The 20626-nt window shown below is 42.0% G+C and overlaps 1 protein-coding gene across 1 annotated transcript in view; it reads right to left on the bottom strand.

The window, feature by feature from the left end:
* The window catches only part of CDH13 (cadherin 13), a 958432-nt gene that overhangs the window by 128350 nt on the left and 809456 nt on the right, over window positions 1-20626 (bottom strand). Inside the window, exon 8 of the mRNA XM_012743295.2 lies at window positions 10432-10572. Coding sequence (XP_012598749.2) covers window positions 10432-10572 — 141 coding nt within the window. The remainder of the gene's footprint in view (window positions 1-10431; window positions 10573-20626) is intronic.

Genomic DNA, 20626 nt, shown 5'->3' with positions numbered 1-20626 from the left:
GCAAGATATGTCATCCTGTTGTCTATGAAAAATTAAATCCAGCAATGCCAACACCATCTTTTTTTTTTAAGCTGGAACTGTAGTATTTGGAGGATGAAATCTATTTATATATCACTGCTTATATTTGTAAAATGTTTCCCTTTACTCTCGTTTAGTGAAGAAATCCAGCTGCAGACCTGCTGTTTCAAGTGCCTCTGATATTTGAACAGTAGGAGGTTTAGTTGATGATTTCATGTTTTTCGGTGACCTTGGTACAGGAGACAAAAGTAATGAACTCACTCCTTCCAAGGGAAGATAAATGTGGAACGAGGGTGTTGGCTGTTTTGCAGCTAAACCCTCTTCAGTTGTGCGATGGGAGGTTGGGAATGCAATTTGCAATAGAGAGCTCCTTGGAGTCCTTGGACAAAGTGTTGACTGGGGCAAGATAGACTAGGAACGGATGGAACTGGGAGTGATGTTGCTATTTACAGAGTTGGAAATTGCTGGTACCTGCACACTGAAATCACATTGTTCTGTTCTCTCCAAACTCCCCAAATATTCCATTTCTTTACATATTGGGATTCCCATCCCTCTATACAAAGCATGAGACAGAGATCCCCATGGCGTATGTTTGGTTTTATTTAAAACCTCAGCCACAGAGAGAGCTGTCAGATATGTGATTTCACAGTATCACAGAAAACAAGTCTTATATATTTCACCATAATGACTATAAAAAGCTTCATGGGAAGAGAGAGTTTGGACTATTTGGAAAAACATTTAATCATCTTCAAAAGATTTATCTGGTTGTTAAAATGTCTTAGACTCCACCCTCCAGAAAAGTCAGATAATTGAAATGAGTTCGATCTTCTAAGAAATATGTGGTTGGCTTTCTGGATTTATCTCTATTGAGCAAGCAGAATGTGTAATGATGTGGTCAGTGTTTAGACACAGGCACATCTGAATTTAAAGAGCTCTCCTAAGGGAAATAAAAGTAGGAGAGTTTCATCTAAAGGTCTCAAAATACTGCATGGAAGTCTTAGAGAACTGGATAAATATATTTACTTCGATTGGACTTCTGGCTAAAGATGTAACACAAAGGTGTGTTTCCTAACTTCATACCTGGAGCCACTAAATTACCAAAAACAAATGAAAAGATCCAAAAGCATTAGGGGAACTCCAGACAGTCACGTTGACTTAGGGAAGGGAATCACGCAGAGAAGCTTGTTTCTAATTACGTAGTTTGGCTTGCTTGGATTTAGAGTCACTTCTTGATTATCAACATCAAGGAGGAGACACTTAAAAAAATTTAAAACTTTTTAATAAAATAAGTTCTCTTTGAAATGAATTGTTATGAGAGGGGATGGGTACTCTCAAACTATTCAATTATATTTCTCCAAACCATATTTTTAATGAAAATATTACGCTTTGTGCCAGAATGAATTCCATATACACAATGTCTACTGCTTTGTTCTGAAACTCCAGATTAAAAAACTAATCCAGATTTTTTCCCTTTGTTTATGATAAGTGGGACAAGCTTCTAGACCAACTCTTTAATCTAGAATAGCTTCAGAATAAAGATTTAACACAACACCCCTCACCTATTTGAAGGTGCCAAAGAGCTACTGAGGCAGACAAAACCTGAGAATTCAGGATCTTGGAGAGAAGGGAAATTCACTGAAGTGAGGCTTTGATATCCAACAGAATCTTTAACTTTGGGACATTTACCAAACTGTCAGGGCACAGGGATGAGAGGCTAAGAATCTGAGCAGAAAGCACTGGCTTAGTGGCCAGAAAGCCACACAGAGCTTTCAGCAGAGTCAAGGGACTGAGAAGGCAAGTGAAATCCAAGGTCTGCAGAGGTAGAAGAGCCCTTGTGAACACAACCAGACTTTCGGGTAGGACCCAGGGAAGTATCCACATCCGAGGAGTAATGGAGACTCGGAAGCAATGCAGAGCAGCCCTCGTGAAAGACCAAAACCCGAGACTGTGAACCAACTCAGTCTCAGCCTGACTTAAAGTCATCTTTTCCTACTCTTATCTGCTCACAGAAAGCAAAAGGGAATCCTTTCTGGAGGAATCACAGCCAGAGCCTCAAATTATCTCTAAAAATTTCCATACGTGTTGCCCATAATTTAATAAAAAAATTACTAGCTATGCCAGGGGACCATAACAAATGACCAAAAATGAAGAGAAAAATACTGAAAATAGAAATAGACAAAGAAGTGATCTAGATACTGGAGTTATCAGATGTTGAATTTTAAGTGACTTGACTAAAATATTCAAGAAAGTAGGTAGGATGGAGAATTTCAGCAGATAATTCTATTCTATAAAAGAAGTAGAGATTATATAATTTAAAATAGAATAAGTGAAATGAAGTAGTCAATAGATGGGTAGAATAGTACATTAGTGCAGAAGAGAGGCTTGATGAACTTAAAAAAAATAGGTCAATAGAAGCATAGAAAATCTCTATATTATATGTATAAATTCACACATGTCTGTGTGTATATATATGTATATGTGTGTGTGCATATATATACACACATATACATATATAAAAATTAGAGTCCCAGAGGAGAACAGAAAATGAGTCAGAAGAAATATTTGAAGAGGTATGGTTATGAATCAAGATGCTTAAGGAATAAGTATAGTCAATACAAATTAAATCACAATTCAGCATGTCATAGTCAAACAGCTGAAAGTAAAGACAAAGAAATGTTTTCAAAAGCAGCCAGAGAAAAAAGACACATTTCTTTCAATGGAGAAAAAAGTAATACTTACAGCTAACCTTTTGACAAACTATAATAGATGTAAAAAGACAATGAAATATCATTATCTTTAAAGTGCTATAAGAAAATAACTGTCAATAAAGATTTTATATTCAGTGACAGTATACTTCAAAAAATTTAGACAAAAAAGATGTTTTCAGACAAACAATAAAGGAGAGAACTTGTCACCAGCAGAACTGTACTATCTTTAAAATAAAAGTAATACTTTAATCAGAAGGAAAATTATCCCACATGGAGGCACAGAAACAGGAAAGAATGAATATTAATATACAGGATAAATAAGTAGAAAAATATAAATTTATAAATATAAATTGAACTGAAAGTATCAACTAAGGTTGAATTAGTAATTTCACCTGTAGGTATGCCCCAAATAAAAAGACATACATGCATTCGTATGGGCACCAAAGACACATTCAAGAGTGCTTATTCTACTCTTACCCAGACTAGCAACAACCCAGATGTTTACACCTAACAGAATACATAGATAAACTGAAATGTATTCGTGCAGTAATGAACACGAATAGATCATGGCTACATGCAACCACATAGATGAACCTCACAAAAGTTAGTCACAAGAGTACACACTGCGTGATTCCACTCATATAAATATAAAAAATAGGAACAACTAATTTACAGTGAAAAGAGTCGGGAGAGGAGTTGTTTTACAGAGCAGGTGGTGGTGCTAGCAGGAGCCCTAGGAAGCTTCTGGCTGGGGATCATATTCTATTTCTTGATTTGCGTTTTGTGCTTGGCTTGTTGAGAATTAAATCACTCAGGATTTGGGTAATTGTTTGGTATGAAAGTTACATATTTATTAAAAAGAAGTTGATAAATCTTGAATAAGCCGTATTAACTGCAATTTAGAAAGGCATTTTGGAATGTTTCAATAAAACAAGTGAGAAATTACAGCCTACTAATTTACAGCAATATTATGGGTAACTTCTTTTTCATTCTAGCTATTCGGGAATTGGGAGAAAATGCAGATAAAAAACTTAATGGACTCTACATGAATGCTCATAGCAGCATCATTCGCCATAGCCAGAAAGTTGAAACTGCCCGAATGTCCGGCAGTGGCTCAATAGGGAAACAGACTGTGGCTCATCCATACAGTGGAGTATTACTCAGCCACACAAAATACAGTAAAAAAAAAAAGAAGAAGCCAGTCAAAAAGGACCAGCTATTGCATGATTCCATGTATAGGAACCGTCCTGAATAAACTAATCCATAGAGCCTGACCGTAGATTAGTGGCTCTGGAGAGGGGAACGAGGAGTAGCTGTCAACAGGTACAGGGTTTCTTTTTGGCAGGATGGAAACATTCTGAAATTAGATAGTAGTGATAGTTACACAACTTTGTGAATATACTAAGAAACAATGAATTGTGCATTTTAAAAGTGTGAACTTTATGGCATGTGCATTCTATCTCAATATAGCTATTACTAAAAAGACTTAATGGAATATATGCAAGAGTGATGAAGTTAAGAAATAGAGTAAGTAGATATTATCCTGACATCATTTTTTTTTTTTTTTTTGAGACAGAGTCTCACTCTGTTGCCCAGACTAGAGTGCTGTGGCATCAGCCTAGCTCACAGCAACCTCCAACTCCTGGGCTCAAGCGATCCTCCTGCCTCAGCCTCCTGAGTAGCTGGGACTACAGGCATGTGCCACAATGCCTGGCTAATTTTTTCTACATGTTTTTAGTTGTCCGAGTACTTTCTTTCTATTTTTAGTAGAGATGAGGTCTTGCTCTTGCTCAGCCTGGTTTCAAACTCCTGACTTTGAGCGATCCTCTTGCCTCGGCCTCCCAGAGTGCTAGGATTACAAGTGTGAGCCACCACGCCCGGCCTATCCTGACATCATTGTGCTTCAGATAATTCATTAAGAGGAAAAGGTACATTTCTAACATGAGAAATAAAATAGCTCCTTGACTGGTAAACCTACTAATGAATGAGTGAATCATAACGAATACATTGGAAAAAGACTTAAATTCTTGCCAATTTTATCTGCCATATGGACATCAGTAAAGATAACATAAAACTCATAATATGCCCCCCAAAAGGGACATGGATGACAACCTGGTTAATAAGTGTCATCAACTTAAAGATTAGTCATTACGCAAGAACCACTGGAAATTGTATAGCTCATCTATGTGACAGAAACTTGACAGAAATTTTCTCAAATTTGACAACAATCCTCAACATTTATACAAGCTTGCAATAAGGAAATGTGTTGTGAAGGTCAAACAAACGTTTCTAAACTATCGAGGACACAGAGAATATTTCTGTCGACCCTGATAAAGACTAGACCTTTTGTTCTCATATTTCTATAGTAAATGGTATTATAGAATTAGAATATGAAAAAGCAACCATAGGTTTGCAGCTAAACATGTAAGAGAAAAAAGTATTACAGGATATATCAGGCAGCTGATTAACATAATACTTTTTTATTAAAAAAGGCTAATCCCCTAAAGAAACATAAGATTCTTGGAGCATCATGTGCTCTAGAAGACCCCACACTGGCGTCTGGAGAGTGAGGACTGTCCCCTGGCACTCATTTGATAAGCTGATGTATCTGCCTGTGGCTCGATTTCAGCTTGACAGCTTCCGGCTGCTGCCATTTACCTTTGTCCCTTTGTGACAACTGGAGCATTTACCCAGCTCTCATTTTCCAGCTGGAGAACAGGACCTTCTAAGTTTTATGTCTTTTTTTTTTTTTTTTTTGAGACAGAGTCTCACTCTCTAGCCCAGGCTAGAGTGCCGTGGAGTGTCGTCAGCTTAGCTCACAGCAACCTCAAACTCCTGGGTTCAAGCGATCCTCCTGCTTCAGCCTGTCGAGTAGCTAGGACTACAGGCATGTGCCACCATGCCCGGCCAATTTTTTATTTTTAGTAGAGACAGAGGGTCTCCTTCTTGCTGATGTAGGTCTTGAACTCCTGAAGTCCTCCCACCTTGGCCTCCCAGAATGCTAGGATTACAGGTATGAGCCACTGGGCCCGGCTGTTTTATGTCATTTTTATTATGGGTATTGTAATGTCATAGTTCAAACACCAAAACATTTACCTTAGGAAGAATGAGCTCATCAAATTGCCAAATCCTAAATCATTAAATTTAAATTACCAATCACCATTTTAAGGTACAATTTGGAAAAAAAAAATGGATTGACTAAGTGGAGAAAATGCTCAATTCATTTTTTTATATCTTATAATCATTTGCAAATACATTCACTTAAAATTAATATGAAGTTCATTAATTCCCATGGCCTGAGATTTATGTGAAAACATGAGCTATTCAGTAAGTATTTGTTGGGTATCAACTATGTTCTAGACACGAATCATAAATTATTTCTTAGGAAAAAACTTTAGAGACAGGAATAAACAAGTCACTTTGCTCTATATGGGTCTAAAGTTCTTGTCTATATTTCAAACTCTGGGTTTAGAGAGTTTAACTCGATTTCTTAAGATCATTCCAAAATATCTTATCCAGGAAATTCAAAGCTAACATTTAGTTGAACCCATGTGTACAAGCTATTAGGAAAACTCACAGAAAACTCTCCACAGAGAAGCTAGTGTTTCCATGAAAGTAAATGACTAAAAACTGATTTCATGTATTGGTAGCAATTTTAAGTAAAATCTTGGTTCATTGTACCCAGTGACACTGTTCTCAAGTTAAAATTGTCTTCAGGAAACATTCAGCAAATACTGAATTATTTAGTGCCTACTGGGATGCAACAGAGAATAAGAGCGATGTGACCCTTGTTTCTCAGTGAGTTTACAGTCAGTGTAAATGAACACAAGGGAAATAAACAAATGAGCCTACCTTGCACTAAGAATTTAATTTTAAAATAACTGTTGAAACATCTCCTTCCTTAAGCAACCACTATATTGTCAAGGGTTGCAACATGCCAACTGAAGATGTTTGGAGTTCTTTCTCAGCCTCCTTTACAGGTAAGGGAGGTATGGAGATGCAGGCAGAAGTCACTTGGGGTTTTAGGGAAGCTCTTTAAGGGGTATTTTCTTAGGTGGCAGGTACTCCTTCACTCTTCTCATTCCCTGCTTCTGTCTGCCCGTTATTGGACACTATAGCTAGGGCTGTAGTGACCCTTTTGTACCATGAGGCAGCCTTGAGGAATACGAGTTGGGAAATTGACAATGTCATGACATCACCTAGCTGGTCCGGGACTGTCTACCTGCAAACTTCTATCTGAGAGAAACTATGTCTTTATCTTGTTTAACACTGTTATTTCCAGTCTCTGTTATTAACAGTTAATCATAATTCCTCTTTTAAACATATTTTTTTTATTTTTTTAAAATAGAGACAGGATCTCTTGCTCAGGCTGGTTTCAAACTCCTGAGCTCAAGCGATCCTCCTGCCTTGGTGTCCCAGAGTGCTAGGATTACAGGCGTGAGCCACCGCACCCAGCCTAAATAGATTTTTAAAACAGATAAAAATATGCATTTCTCTGGAGATGGAAGGTCATCTAAAATAGAGTTTTAAAGAAAACCTGTATGTTTCCAACAAGCATGTGTTCGTATGAATTTCCTAAGAAATGTCCTAATGTACGTAGAAATTTGTATAGAACAACATCTTGGACAGCTTTCTGGACACGCTCAACTCCAAATGGTCACTATTTCTATTCTGGAATAAATGAACCTGACCTTCATCTCTAAAAATCGTTTCAACGTCAATATCACAAGCTTCACGTTCCTTCTCTGTTTCATGCGCATTCTGTTGTTCTATCCCTTCCACGTCCTAGAGACCACCCCATCTGGCTGAGTCCTCACCAGCACTCTTCTTCCTCCAGCAGATTCTCTGGGCCTTTCTTGATTGTGTCCCCAGCCCTGATCTCCTAGAAATATATTTTATAGACTCTACCATTTCTCCTCCAGAACTCTAGGGTCTTAGCCACGCACTCTGAAGTGCTTAAGCAGATTCACGGATCACTTTAAAGGAACACAGCAGCCTTACAACAGGGAAGGGAGATGGCCCTTTGGATAAGAATGTCATTTGGCATCTGACACTTTAGAAACATCATTGTCAACATATCAGCATCTTCTTCACCACCACCTTCTTCACATCCTCTTCTTCATCACTGCCTTCACCCCACCATCCTCATCACCACCATCCTCATCCCCAACTCTCTAGAGAATACCAGCTGACATGCCCCGAGCGCTTGTCATCACTTGTTCATTCGCAGAGACCTAGTGAGGCAGCTCTGTGCTAGAGTGCTGGACCAACAGGTAAAGAAACCTGGATGCAGAGTCGTCAACGCGCTCACATCACACCGCTGGGCAGCGGGATTTGAATCCAGTTCCGGCGCCAGAGCCCACCCCTTCCCCTCTCCATTCTGCCTCCTCCTGCAGATCTGGTATCAAAAATGTAGGACTCTCTCACTCCCTCTTCGACGGAGAAGAACATCAGCCTTTCAGGAACGTGTTAGAAAGTTTAGCTGTGAATTTAATTTATCCAACATTGGACAAAGACTCCTTTGGGACATTTAATATCCGAGAGAGTCTAATGTACTTGCTAGCTACCCATGCTTCTCATTTTATTATTTATGTCTCCATACGAGTTTAGACATCAGTTCTGCCCTTTGGGAATCCCAAGCTTATTGTCTAATGTCCATTTGAAGAAAATTTTTGTGCCTATGTTAATCTCTACAGGGGAATACATTTTCCTCATGCTAGTCAGTCTCTTTGTCTTGTAATTTAATTTTTCAAATTAACAGATAACATTGTATGCTTTCATTGTGTATGTGTTTGAAGTATATACATACCCACACATCGTGGAATGGTAGCTAACCTTTAAGTTCTATTTTAAATTCTTCCTTGGATTCAGAGACACTAACAAACAACAGAAGTGGATCATTCACAGTGCTTAGTCCTTGACTGAGTACACATTTCTTTTTTTTCTGAGTCACAGAACCTAACTTCAGAGCCAGACCGAAGTAACTAATCAATCTCTCACAGCTGACAGCATGGATAAGTCTTCTTATTTTCGAACGAAGTTATCCTATTTTTGCTTTCATTGCCATGTTTGTATTGACTGTTACAATGTACCTTGAGTTTTTATTTTGAAATAGGTTGACAGGAAATTCTGCAGGTAAACCAATATTCCCCAGTGACTACCCACGGAGCACCGGTGTAGCAGGACACAATGAGCTGGTCCAGGAAACACTGTCCCCAGGCCAACCCTACAGACCTAACCCTCTTAGAGAAACACGAAGTAGTCTAAAGTGAACCAGAAGTCCTGCAGTTAGAGAAAGCTTTTAAACTATTCAACTCAGTGCTCCCCACATCTATTTGAACCAGAAATCCTTTTTTACACCCCCTGTGGTGTGACCTGTGGGGCCGATTTCTTGGAACACTACTTTGGGAAACACAGAAGGCACCAGCCACCTGTAGGAACACCACCGGGGGAGTCAGGGCACAGAGTGTGCCAGGCTACCGCGGACCTTGCTGTTTTAAGGCTGGAATCCTGAGCGCCCAAGACATCATGGGGAGGAAGGGAGTTGTCTACACCCTGAATAAGGTGTAGAGGGCTGCTGCGGCGAGAGGCTGCATAGTGGGAGATCTGGGAGTCTGAGAGGGTCGGTCTACCTGTCCCAAGCCACCCGGAGCAGCCCTGGGGTTCCTCCAGAGAGGGTGGGGCAACCTCCAGTCCACAGGTGGAGCCTTTTCTCCCAATGCCCTGGAAGGTGTAAACGCCAGTGGCAGACAAGGATGCACAGCATCTGAGCCACAGAACCTGGTTCACTTCCCGTTTCTGCCACTTACTGTGCCCATGACCTTGCAGCTGTTCTCCAGGTCCTCTGAGCTTAACCATCAGCTCATTGGTAAAATGCAAAACCAAGCTCACCCAGTCCATGAGGCAGCAGGAGGAGAGCACCATGATGGGTGCAGCAAAGGCTTGGCAAATGTCAGGGGCCCCTGTACCTATTCCAGGCCCTTCACTTGGCCTGAGAAAGGCATCTAATCCAGGGCCCTGGCCCCGCCCCCAATGAAGCTGTGATCTGCCATCAGATGCATAGTGCACATGGCTTCCTAGTTTGGGTACAAACTCAGCAACTGAATGCGATCTTGTGTACTCAGCCCTTCCCCCAATATCGCTCCATTCGAATAAATGGGAATCAACAGCCACGATCCACTGTCATAAAAGCACGGGGCTGAGAATAAGTCATGGCTCTCCTAGACAGACCCGCTTGGCTGTTATTCATAAGCTCCTGGGCCACATTGTTACTGGCAAGAAAGTCTGCTCTACCTCCTCGCCGCTGTTCCGTCTGGCCTCTCAATCTGTACTTGCTGGAAAAAAATAGTTATTGTTATGCTAAAATCACAATGGGACTCTCATAACTCAGTGCTAAATAACACCCATAAAACTATGAAAATGGCACTTGGGCATTAAAAGTTATTTTCTTGTGGACTTTAACAAGATTTAGTGCTTTTGTTCTCACAGTGCCCTGGTGTTTCAGCTTCTCACACACACACACAAACACACACACACACAAACACACACGATAAAAATGTGAGGAAGAACTCCAGCAAAGCACCATTCTCTCTCCCGCAAAGGAGTGTGTTGATTTTGCACACAGGGAGCCAGCAGTATTATACGGAATTAATATCGACCCGTGACCGCGGTCGTCACTGCGACGGTGGTGACAGCAGGGGCTTACCTCTTTCTTGGTGAATTTTGGCGAGTGATCGTTTTTGTCATCGATCACGATTGTGGCTGTGGCTGTGCCCGTCAATCCGACGTCCAGTCCGGCCATATCCTGAGCTTCGATGATCAGTTCGTACTTGGGATTTTCCAGAGTCTGCAGAGCACAAGCACAGAGGGAGACGGTGGCATTTAGATCTGGGGTGCTGCTTTGGGAAGGTGGCAGATGCGTGGCTCCGGCTGTCTCTCCCCCTCCCCCGTGGAGGGCAGGCGTCTTTAAGCAGCCACTGCAGGACTCCCTGCTGTGTATAAATGCGCCTTAAGGACCCCTCCAATACAAGACAGTCACTATTCATGGACTGGAGCTGGGTGGGGGACAGAACCTATTTACTGTTCCTGTATAGGGGAACATGTGATACATTCCAGAATGTTCCATTTCCTGTGCTGGGCTATATACACTGTACGCTTAATTTTTATACCCACGTCTGTCATTTCACAGTGACCTCATGAAGCTGACCTGGAAATGCGGGTTAACTTTCATGGTGAGTTTTTAGGACAAAGATGGCAGCTTTAGGAACTCACATTTACTGAACAATTGGATGGCACAGACACTGTATTACTGTACTTTACAGAAATCCTTATAGTTAATCTTTTCAGCAAGCAGGTCAGACTGTAATTATTCTTCCCATTCTACAAATGGGGAAAAAACAACTGAGGTTTAGAATCACTTATATTGCATTCTTTCAGGTAACTTTAGTCTTATAGGATGTTAAATTTGGAAGATGCATTTAATCTAACCATGATCTGAAAAATTTAACACGAACAATGTTGCACTATTGTCTCTTTTTGTATACATGTTTTTCATTTGAATATTTGACAGACACTTAGCCACCATATTCCAACATTCAACACAACTAACCACGTAGCTCTGCTGCTGCCACGGAGAGTGCAGTGGCCGGCAGATAACAGCCCCTGCATTTAAATCGCCTTCTGTAGCGGATCTGCTTGTCTTGGTCAAACCGCACACCTTTCTTCTTCTGGCAAGGCAGCACCCCATGTTTGTTTTGGGGTCCTACCCCTCCCTTATTCTCTGCTTTGAGAAGGTTGGACTGCCTTCTCCCCAGTGAACTTCTGGATTGAGCTCTGATGAGGAGAAGCTGACAAGCACATCCCATGCCAGGGGTGTAATGATTAGTCCGGGTTCTGTGTTTGGCAGTCAGGGACAGGAAGCTGTTTCCCCACAGTGGGAACCTGGAAGCATCTATCTGGGGCAGCTAGAGGAGCCATGGCATGGCCACAGCAGGTGTGGTGCAGGGGACCAAGTCTAAGAATGAAGCCATTTCCTGGGGGAATTATGCTTGAACCTTGGGGCAAAAAGAAATGGTTCTCAGTGATTATATGGGGGCCACTTCATCACGCCATGCCTGAAGCCAGCCCTGCCCACGGACTTTTCAGCTAATGAAGGCATTAATTTTCCTTATTTGTTTAAACCAGTTTGGATTGGTTTCTTAATCACACACAGAGAGTCTGAGTGGAACTACCTTCAATAACAAAAATAAAAGGTGTTTACAATCACATAAATAGTCCTACCAGTACGACAGCCTCAAAAACAGTTGGTTATACCAACTAATAATTAAGAAATACCACAGGGAGCAGAGAACAAAAAAGCAACAGGGGGTCTCTACTTTTCTGCTAAAGCCATCAGTTTACACAGTAAATTTTAATAGCACGGTGCTAGCTTTCTCAGAAACTTTGAAGTATTTTTGAAGGGTAGTTAGCTGTTTGCTCCCTGGGGCATCTTTAATTGGTGTTTCTTTAACTTCTAAGTAGCTTCTGAACTACTAACTTAAGAAGTATTAGTTTTGTTGGACAGTTTGGTAAGATCCTAAATTTATTTTTTATTTTTATTTTTGAGACAGAGTCTCACTCTGTTTACCCCGGCTAGAGTGCAGTGGTGTTATCATAGCTCACTGCAACCTCCAGCTCCTGGGCTCAAGCAACCTCCTGCTTCAGCCTCCCAAGTAGCTGGGACTACAGCACTGTGCCACCAGATCTGGCTAATTTTTTAGATTTTAAGTTGAGATGGGGTCTTGCTCTTAATCAGGCTGGTCTCAAATTCCTGAGCTCAAGCGGTCCTCCAAGCTTGGCCTCCCAGAGTGTTGGGATGACAGGCATGAGCCATTGTGCCAGGCCAAGTCCCTAAACTTAAATTCAGGATGATGAGTGTGATGCTGATATGCTCTTTAACAGCTGCACACTTGGCACATGATGTTTTGGTTTTAATTCCAGCTCCACCAGGACTAAAGGTCCCAAAGCTCTTTGATGGCTGAGTGCAAATGAAATTTGACACTAGACCCAGCTCTGGTTCTGCCTGGGTCTGTTGGTACTTCTCTGTAAGGGTGCTTGAAATGCCATCCACTCACAAGTTGAAGCTGGGAAACTTTACCCTAATGTAAAGTTTCCTACTTATCATCATTGACAAGTTGGATTGGATTTACTATTTGCCATAAATAGTAGCTGGACCACATGAAACCAGTAAATTGGCCACCTACAAAATCTTTCTTGAGTGTCTCTGGACATGCTAACCACTAGCCTGCACATCATAAGCCTAATATCTTGTATAAGATTTTAACTTATGTCCCAAGACATAAATATTTTTGATAGCAAACAACTATTGAAATAAGAAATTATGTAGATTTTCCCAATATTAGAGAGATCATGGTAAATTTAATATCATTTTTCCCATGTAATAATCATCAACATAATTCTTGTACATTAAGGGTTGTGTAAAATATAATCATATAGATATTTTATAATTTACTTAATCATCTTATATAATATTATTAGGTCTTTAAGTTATTTACAGTGTTTTAAAAATGCTGATGATTTTAAATAACACTGAAATGAACATCTTTATTCAGGGAGCCTTCTATATATTTTGGCTGTTATTTTTGGTTGTGTTTGTTTTGTTTTTTAATAATAGATTCCAAGATGCATGTGGAATTACTGGGGTGAAGGGTATGAGTATTTTAAGGCTTTTTGTTTACATTTCAATATTGTTTTCCAAGAGGATGTTATGAATTTTTATACCAGTCATACCAGAACGTTTAGTTTATGATCCCAGGCAGGGCTTGTGTCTAAAGCACAACTCCTGTTAATTGCCCCATGAAGCAAGTTGGGGGAACTAATCTATGATGGCTACCTAAGAAGAAGAGAAATTCCTCACAGCGTTCACTCTCCTCCAGCTGGGAGTATAGCTCACAATGGAGACTGCTTCAAACACTAATGACGGCAGGCGGGTACTCTTCAATCTCTCAGACCCCACTCCCTTTCCCTGTACCTACGCTGTCACTCCCTGAGGGCATCGCCTGGTCCTCATTCTCCGTACAGGTGGAGTTCAGGTGGGGTTGGCTCTGCCCGTCATCTAGGGATGGGTGTGTGGTTCAGGCCTGGCCAATCAGGGCTTTCCATTCCCATAGCCATGGAATGTGCATGTAACCTAAGTTAGGCCACCCTGACATTGAAATTCAGTTCTGGGATGGATTTCTTTTAGAGTGCTTAGGGCAAAGAAGTTCTCTTTCTGTTAGACTTGAAGGTGGTAGGGCATCAAGCTGGAGCTGGTAAGGGCCATTTTTAACCCCACGGAGAAAGTCAACCTGAGAATGGAGGTGACACAGGCAGGTAACAAGAGGTAGAGATTTATGGAGTTGGTTTTTAAAACATCATTTGAGGCCCTTAATAGTCATCCTTGAATCCAGAATTTACTCCTCAGATTTTGTGAGTTCTATGAGCTAATAAATTTCTCCTTTCCACCAGACACTTGATTTAGATGTTCTGTGAGTAGCAACAAGGCAGTTTCCACTAATACTGCAACTAATACTATGGTCAATTATCTGGTTATTAGTAAGAAACTTAAGAGCTACCAAATCACACCATAGCATCGCAGTGGGCTCTTCACAACAGCATCCTACCATTCATGAACACATCATTTTCTCTTTTAACAGTTTCCTCTGCACAGACTTTTTTCCCCAGAGAAAGTTACCATAATTTTTTCTTTTATTATTTTATATATCCATTTAAGTGGTGGTTAATGAACATCTAGTTTAAATGTTGTGCTGGGTGTTGGGGATATACTGATGGAAAAACAGGGTCCCTTTTCTTTAAGGTGCTCAAAGCATGGGGTTGAGGACAGTCATGTCCACGTATAACTGCAACAAAATACAGTCAAAGCTAAGCAGAGGTATGTACAAATTCTCATGATCATACAATGGGATGCATGGGCATAACTCTCTTGTAGTTAAACACATTTTATAAATAATTTTAAAGAGGAACCAGTCAATCTCCATCTCTTGAAGAAAATTAACTCTACAGTTGCAATGTGAAATAGATTGATTAACCTTGTAGAGAATCAATTAGATTACTAAGTACATAAATTGCAAGGTTTGGGATGAAATGTTCCAAAAGTCTCCATTTTCTGGCAAACTTAAGGCTACCATTAAAAATGCTTTTATTACTGAAGTAATATCCAATTATTATAAGGAAAATCAAAATGATACAGTCATTTCTAAAGTGGAAACTGAGGACTTGCCTCCACCCGTACCCAACCTTACCCCTAAGAGGGAACTGGGAATAATGAAGTGTGTCTCCCTGCTGCTTTCCCTGCACATTACAAGTACACACACGGATACATTTGATACACCCTCACATGCAGCACACATTTCTATGCACACATATTTAAAGGGAATGATACCACTTACGTAGCTGCACAGTTTGTTTTACCATATCACTCTTATCTCAGTGCTTACAGATCTGCCTGTTCATTTCAACAGCTCTATACTACTCTCCTGTAGTAATCCACTCTAATGTCTTCAATCGGCCCCTCTTGTCATTTGAGTTGCTTCCAAATTTCACTTTCGAAAGCAACTCTAATATAAAAAAATTCGTTGGCTCGTTAGTATTCTCGGATTTTTCTCTAACGGACACTATTGCTTTCACAATGAGGACAACAATAACAAAAAACCAAACCACCAAGAATAAAAGTAACCTCCTTTGGAATGTAAAAGACCCAGTCATACTGAAAGATGAGAGAAAATGCCACGTGAGTTCCCGCGCTCTTGGGTGACCAGGATACTTCCCACTTACGTCCGATCTATTTCCCACTCCTGCTGTGCCTCTTCCAGAAGTCACCCCTAATTCCCTACCTCTCTTTGTCACTCTTACTTGCAATATGCATATGTATTTAATTCTTTATCACTCCCATAGGGAAGATTGCTGGGAAAGATTCCTCTAAGGTTGGATGTCCAGCCCATGGCGGCCCCATCTCTGGAGGAACCCGTGATGCAGAGAAACAGTCCCCAGTGGCCATGGTCATGAGTGTCTCCACTGACAAGAGTTGTCTAATTCACAGGGGACCCCCTAATCTAAGCTGGGATGATCAGACTCTGGGAATATGAAATGTGGAACCAAGAGTCACAGAGACAGAATGTAGGGCACACCCCATTGCCTTTCTCCATGTAACTCTTGGGAACAATAGAGGGAGTTTGCCTTCTTGAATAATTTGGGAGGAAACTTACCATCCTTGCACTCCTCTCTGCCATGTGGAAGGCACCCCGCTTCTGGAAAGCAAGACCTTCAGTTGTTCAGCTGCCCGGACATTGTCAAGTAAACTTGACAGTGAGGAGGACACACCGTTGTCCTCTCAAGGTCCGGCTACACTCTCTATGGGCCTCACCTGATTCTTGTGTCTGTTTGGTTCAAGGTTCGGACAGAAAATGGATGTAACCAACTCCAAACTCAAAGAACTTTCGAGCCTAGTTATGCAAAAGGGGCTGCTCTAACCAGAAAGATGCAAGCGTGGCTGCTGAGATCTGGGAGCTTGGCTGCCCCTGACTTCAGCTTTTTCCCTGATTCTGTAACACATCCCAGTGTGTGTTCACTGAAGCCAGCTAGCCAGCCAGCCAGAATCGGTATCGGTTGCTTGCAACCAAAGGCACTTGTGGTGAAGACAACACTGTGTGTTCACCCAATCCCATTTCCCTGGATTCTGGGGGCACACGGCTAGACTGTATTCCCAGGCTTCCTGGCAGTAAGATGGATCTGTGGGACTGATTCTGGCCAGGGGAGTATATGCAGAAGTGATGTCCTTGGTGTAGCTCCTAAACCTCCCACATAACCCACCCCCCACTTTCTGTTTCCCAAAAAGGAAGAAGCCTGGGTCTCCCAGTGACTGTGAGGCAGGGCCCCTTTGCTAACCTGCTTGAGCCTGAGAGGAGAGCAAGAAAAAGAGCCATTCTTGAGGCTTACGGGCTGTTCATATGGTGCCTAGCCTACTTTGACTAATATGAAGGCTATGTTTCCTGTTTTCTTTCATTTTGGATGCCTGTTTGCTGTCTTCCTAAGTGGATGACAAAGTTTTCAAGGGCAAGGACCATGCCTTTAGCCACAATGCCCAGCCAATGCTCAGCACACAAGGTGGGCGATTTACTTTCATTATTGATAATGATGATATATTACTGTTTCCCTGAACTAAATTATCTCTCAAAGGTCTGAGCACATCAGTGGCATTTCCAAAGCAAAGTCATTTATTCTCAGGGAATGGCTTATACTTTGGGGAACTCTAGCTCAAGGAGATAGGATTTTATTTTGAGGAAGAAAGGCACTGTGTCAAAACTGGGAAAATTAAATCGGCTCCTGTGATTTTATTTGAAGCTATCTGATCTGTAAGACATATCTAAGAGAGTCAAGCTGCTCTCCTTGTTTGAGCTCCGCAGTCATGCATTTCTATTGCATTTGCTATCTCCTCCTGGGTGTCTCCCAGCTACCAGTTAATATATATCCTAGAAACAAAAGGAAGATGGTATGTCTGCAAGAGAAAGCCTTGAGTGAATCTCCACAGACACAGGCCAGGTTCACTGATCACACTGATTGGAAAACCAAACATTTCATCCTGAAAAAAGAATCAAGCCATGTCATTAAGTGTGGCATACAATCAATCACCCGGCCCTTGATGTTTTACACAGCTATGATGACTTCCATATGAGCATGCACTTAATGGAACATTTATCACTAATAACAAGAATAATGGTAGCTGTGGGGGGAAATCAACAAATAAATGTTACATGGAAAAGGTTTTTCTCATTAATCCACAGTCGCCTGCCCTTCCCTTGCTCGATCTGGAGCTGCCCTCCACATCTCTCCTTACGGGTTGTCCAGACTCAATTTCCTTCCGCCGTACCCCACTTTTTCTTATTTTTGAACTTTTCTCCTTTACTTCTTCCTCCAGCCTAATGCCTGTTCATTTGCTGATGGTCATTCACTGCACGGAAGCCCCATGAAGGCAGGGACCCTAGTGCACAGCAGGGGGGCTGACACTTAGGAAGGAGGCCATCAGTAGTTGATCAATTATTATGACCCTGGCTCCACTACTTGTAGCTGAGTGATCCCAGCCCAGTTACTCAGTCTCATCATCTGTAAAATGGGGAGAAGAATAATACTTGCAGGGTAGCTGAGGATTAAAAGAGGCCAAGTGCCGGGTGCAGAGCCAGGCATATGCAAATGCCCAAGAGACAGTTACCATTATTCGTTAACAGAATCTTTGGGAAGTTTCCTGAAGATGTGGCAGGAAATTGAGGGTGGCTGTCAGGAAGAGCCAAAAGCAACTGAATGCTGGCAGAACCACCGAGTGAGCCTGGAAGAGGATTCTTCCCTAGACAAAACTTCTGATCAGGCTGCAGATTCTGGACCGACACATGGGTTGCATCTCTGTGGGAGCCCATAAAGCAGAGAACACAGCTAGGAAACGCCCACCTCCCTGAAAAGAGAGGTTGTGAAATAACAGATGTCTATTGTTTGAAGTCATTAAGTTTTGGGGTGATTTGTTATGCAGCAATAGATAACGAATACAGGCTTTTATTCCAGCAACTACCACAGTCTATGATGTTCTTGTTCATTAATGACCTGTTTATTGGCTATCTTGACTATGACAATTTCAGCTCCATGAGAACAGGGGCTTTGCTCATTTAGAGCTTTAGCTCTCAGTTATTAATTCAGCCCTGGGACATCATAGTTATGTAATGATTGGTCAATTTTACATATATGTATGTTTTTATAGAACAATCAATTACATAGAATGATGTACCTGTAAATGCTTAATAACAGACTTTACTGATGTGTGGTATTTGTTAATTTTGGTGGTTTACTTCTACTGTGGCTGATTTCAAGCTACCCATGTGATGTCCCTCCAAAAGTGTGTAGTTAGAAAGAGATACCATACAACCAGCGATTGTGAGTTGGTTAAGAACTGGCCCGAGCATACATTCAGAAATTCTGCATTAGGAATCAAGGAAAGCCATAAGAAGGCAATTTTGTCAATAGATCCTGTTGTTGTTTAACATTTAAGGTATTGTTAATGAGCAATAATGACACGAGATATGTAGCAAAGATACGATGTAATTCATTTATTTGTTTACTCTGCAGCTTTGCCCCGATAAACTGGGCATCGCACGACTCCTTACAATATGGGGACCAAGCAAGGGCCACATCCTTCTCCAGGTCAGCTGCAACTGGCACCTGCTCTATAAATATTGCAACAGATTGGTGGAAACATTATCTGAAGCAGAACGAGTTGTTGTCTGCCTGGAGTTTGATTTACCCACTCTGGCCACATAACACTGGAACTAGGTCGTCCATAAATCCAGTAGGAACTGCACGCGTGTCCTCATAAAATGAGCCTTATTCCTGCCGCAGCTGCTGAGAGACGTTCCTCCGTCTTCCCATGCAATAGGGCGAGTCTGGTGCGACTTGTGTTTGTCTCCAGGCCTCTTGTCACCTCGCCTCTCAGTGCTAACGTGAACATTCATGCTCTTGGCTGTCACCTGCTGTGTTTTCATTCCTTGCAGGGGCTTGGTGGGGAAAGGGAAGGCAGAGCTCATTTCCCCAGATTTACTGGCTGCTGACAAAGCCGGCAGGGCGGGGAAGTCGCAGGGGAAATAAACACTGCCTCTCAGACGTATGCAGTTGGAATAACCTAAGTGATAGATTTGAGGTTGAGGGACACCAAAATCCAATAAAACATTTCCAGGCAAAGTGTGCATCTTCTGATGTCACTGATGAGTTACAGTAAATAAACTGCCGACGGCATTCAGAGCATACCTGGAAAAACCATCCGCTTTAGACTAAAGGAAGCAAATGTTTGACACTCAGTTTGGTTTCACTGAAACATTTATTTAGTGTCTACCAGGTTCAAGGAACTCTGCTAGGATGTGATGAACAATACAGACCTCGCTTTGGATGCATTTCTTGTTCAGAGAAATGAACAAAAAGCCAGTCTGCCAGGTACAATGAGATGAATGTCATCAAGATGGTAGCAATTAAGGTCTACGTGGAAAGGGTCAGGGTGTGGGATGCTCAGGAAGGCTACACGGAGCTTATTTAATTCATCCAACATTTACTGAGCACTTACTGTGCGTTAGGCAGCATGCGGGAGGGTGAGAGTAAGTAACAGGAATCAAGTCTAATGTGTGAGACCAATAGGCAGATCATTTCAGCAGAATGAGACGGGGGCAAGCACAGAGCTCTGTGGTGTTAACAAAGCTAGACGTTCTGGGTGGAGAGGCCGGGGCTCCCAGAGATTAAGGAGAGAGTCCTGCAGGAGGGACTGTCCTCCTACAGGATGAGAAATGGGGTCTTGAAGTAGAAGTCAGTTTCTATGGAAGAAAGTGGGGGACTATTAATCCTAAAACTGTTCAATTCGGTCACTGCATAAGAACTGAAGGCTAACTGTGAGTCGGGACACTGGAGGGGGTGGGGGACAAGAAGTGTACTCCCTACAGTCAAGGAAGCCGCCGCTTAGTTGAAGACAAGACACGTCCAAGCAGCTTCTCAAGGCTGCAGGCAGCACGTGCTGAGCTGGCCGTGAACTCAGTAGGTTCACAATGGGAATGGCACAGCTACGAGCGCTCGGTGGCTGCTCGGTGGCGTCAGGTTATTGCAAGGCTGCAGCGGAGCCCCGAAGGACGGGTGTGAAGGGGGAGAATGCAGAGAAGGACAAAGGGCCTGGGGACAAGCGGGGAGGTGGCAGGCTGAGACAGGCCACCAGTGTGGCTGGAGTCAAGCTCTGGGAGGTGGGGAGACTGAAGCTATCGGTTCTCGAAAGTACCTCGGAGACCACCTCGTCCGGCCTCACCTGCAAGGAACCCACGGGGTGAGGAGAG

This window comes from Microcebus murinus, chromosome 20 (assembly GCF_040939455.1).
Source record: "Microcebus murinus isolate Inina chromosome 20, M.murinus_Inina_mat1.0, whole genome shotgun sequence".
Lineage (NCBI taxonomy): Eukaryota > Metazoa > Chordata > Mammalia > Primates > Cheirogaleidae > Microcebus > Microcebus murinus.
This window is presented reverse-complemented; position numbering and strand designations above follow the sequence as displayed.